This window comes from Morus notabilis, unplaced genomic scaffold (assembly GCF_000414095.1).
Source record: "Morus notabilis unplaced genomic scaffold, ASM41409v2 C11292739, whole genome shotgun sequence".
NCBI lineage: Eukaryota > Viridiplantae > Streptophyta > Magnoliopsida > Rosales > Moraceae > Morus > Morus notabilis.
Window position 1 is genome coordinate 1 of NW_010384431.1, and position 710 is coordinate 710.

At 45.1% G+C, this 710-nt stretch overlaps 1 protein-coding gene across 1 annotated transcript; it reads left to right on the forward strand.

The window, feature by feature from the left end:
- Nucleotides 1–94: 94 nt before the first annotated feature.
- LOC112094842 (lachrymatory-factor synthase-like) lies at nt 95–693 on the forward strand (the record flags this gene model as incomplete). The annotated part of the gene is made up of 1 exon (XM_024176559.1): nt 95–693. A coding segment is annotated over exon 1 (468 nt), but the record flags the coding sequence as incomplete, so codon positions are not given.
- Between the last annotated feature and the right edge of the window lie 17 nt (nt 694–710).

The following is a 710-nucleotide window of genomic DNA, read 5'->3' on the forward strand; positions in this document are numbered from 1 at the left end:
GGTATAATTTTATTAGAGAAAGGAGAAAATCAACGTATTAAGAGCACATTTGAACTCAATCCACCCAATAATATACTATATTGTGCTTCAATTATATGTTTCCTGTACTAGCACTTAAATCAATTCCATATAGAACCCAAGTCAACAGATCATATTCTTCTCCTATATCTTTTCTCCATCTCTTCTCTTCTACGTTTTTTCTTTTCCTTTTTTTTTTCTCCTCCAATGGCTGAAGAAAAGAGCCAGGAAAAATGGGAAGGAGAAGTCTCTGCTCAGTTGAAAGGCTCAAAAGCACGAGACGTTTGGCCTCTGGTTGCGGATTTTTGCAGCCTACACAAGTGGTTCCCAACGATCGACACGTGTCACCAAGTGGACGGTTCGGTCACCGGCGTTCAGCCGGGTGTGATCCGGTACTGCGGTTCCACGGTAACATCGCCCTCCGGCGAGACGACTATCAAGTGGGCCAAAGAGAAGCTCATAGAGATCGATCCAATCCAACGGCGTCTGAGATACGAGGTGCTTGGTAACAACGTGGGATTCAAGTATTGGGTGGCGAACATGCAAGTATTGCCGATCGACGGTACTGATGACGGGGGCGGGAGCGAGATCAAGTGGTCGTTTGTTGGAGATCCGGCTGAGGGTTGGACTTATGAGATTATGTTGTCGTATTATGACTCTTCTCTCCAATCCATTGCTAAGAAAATGGAAGA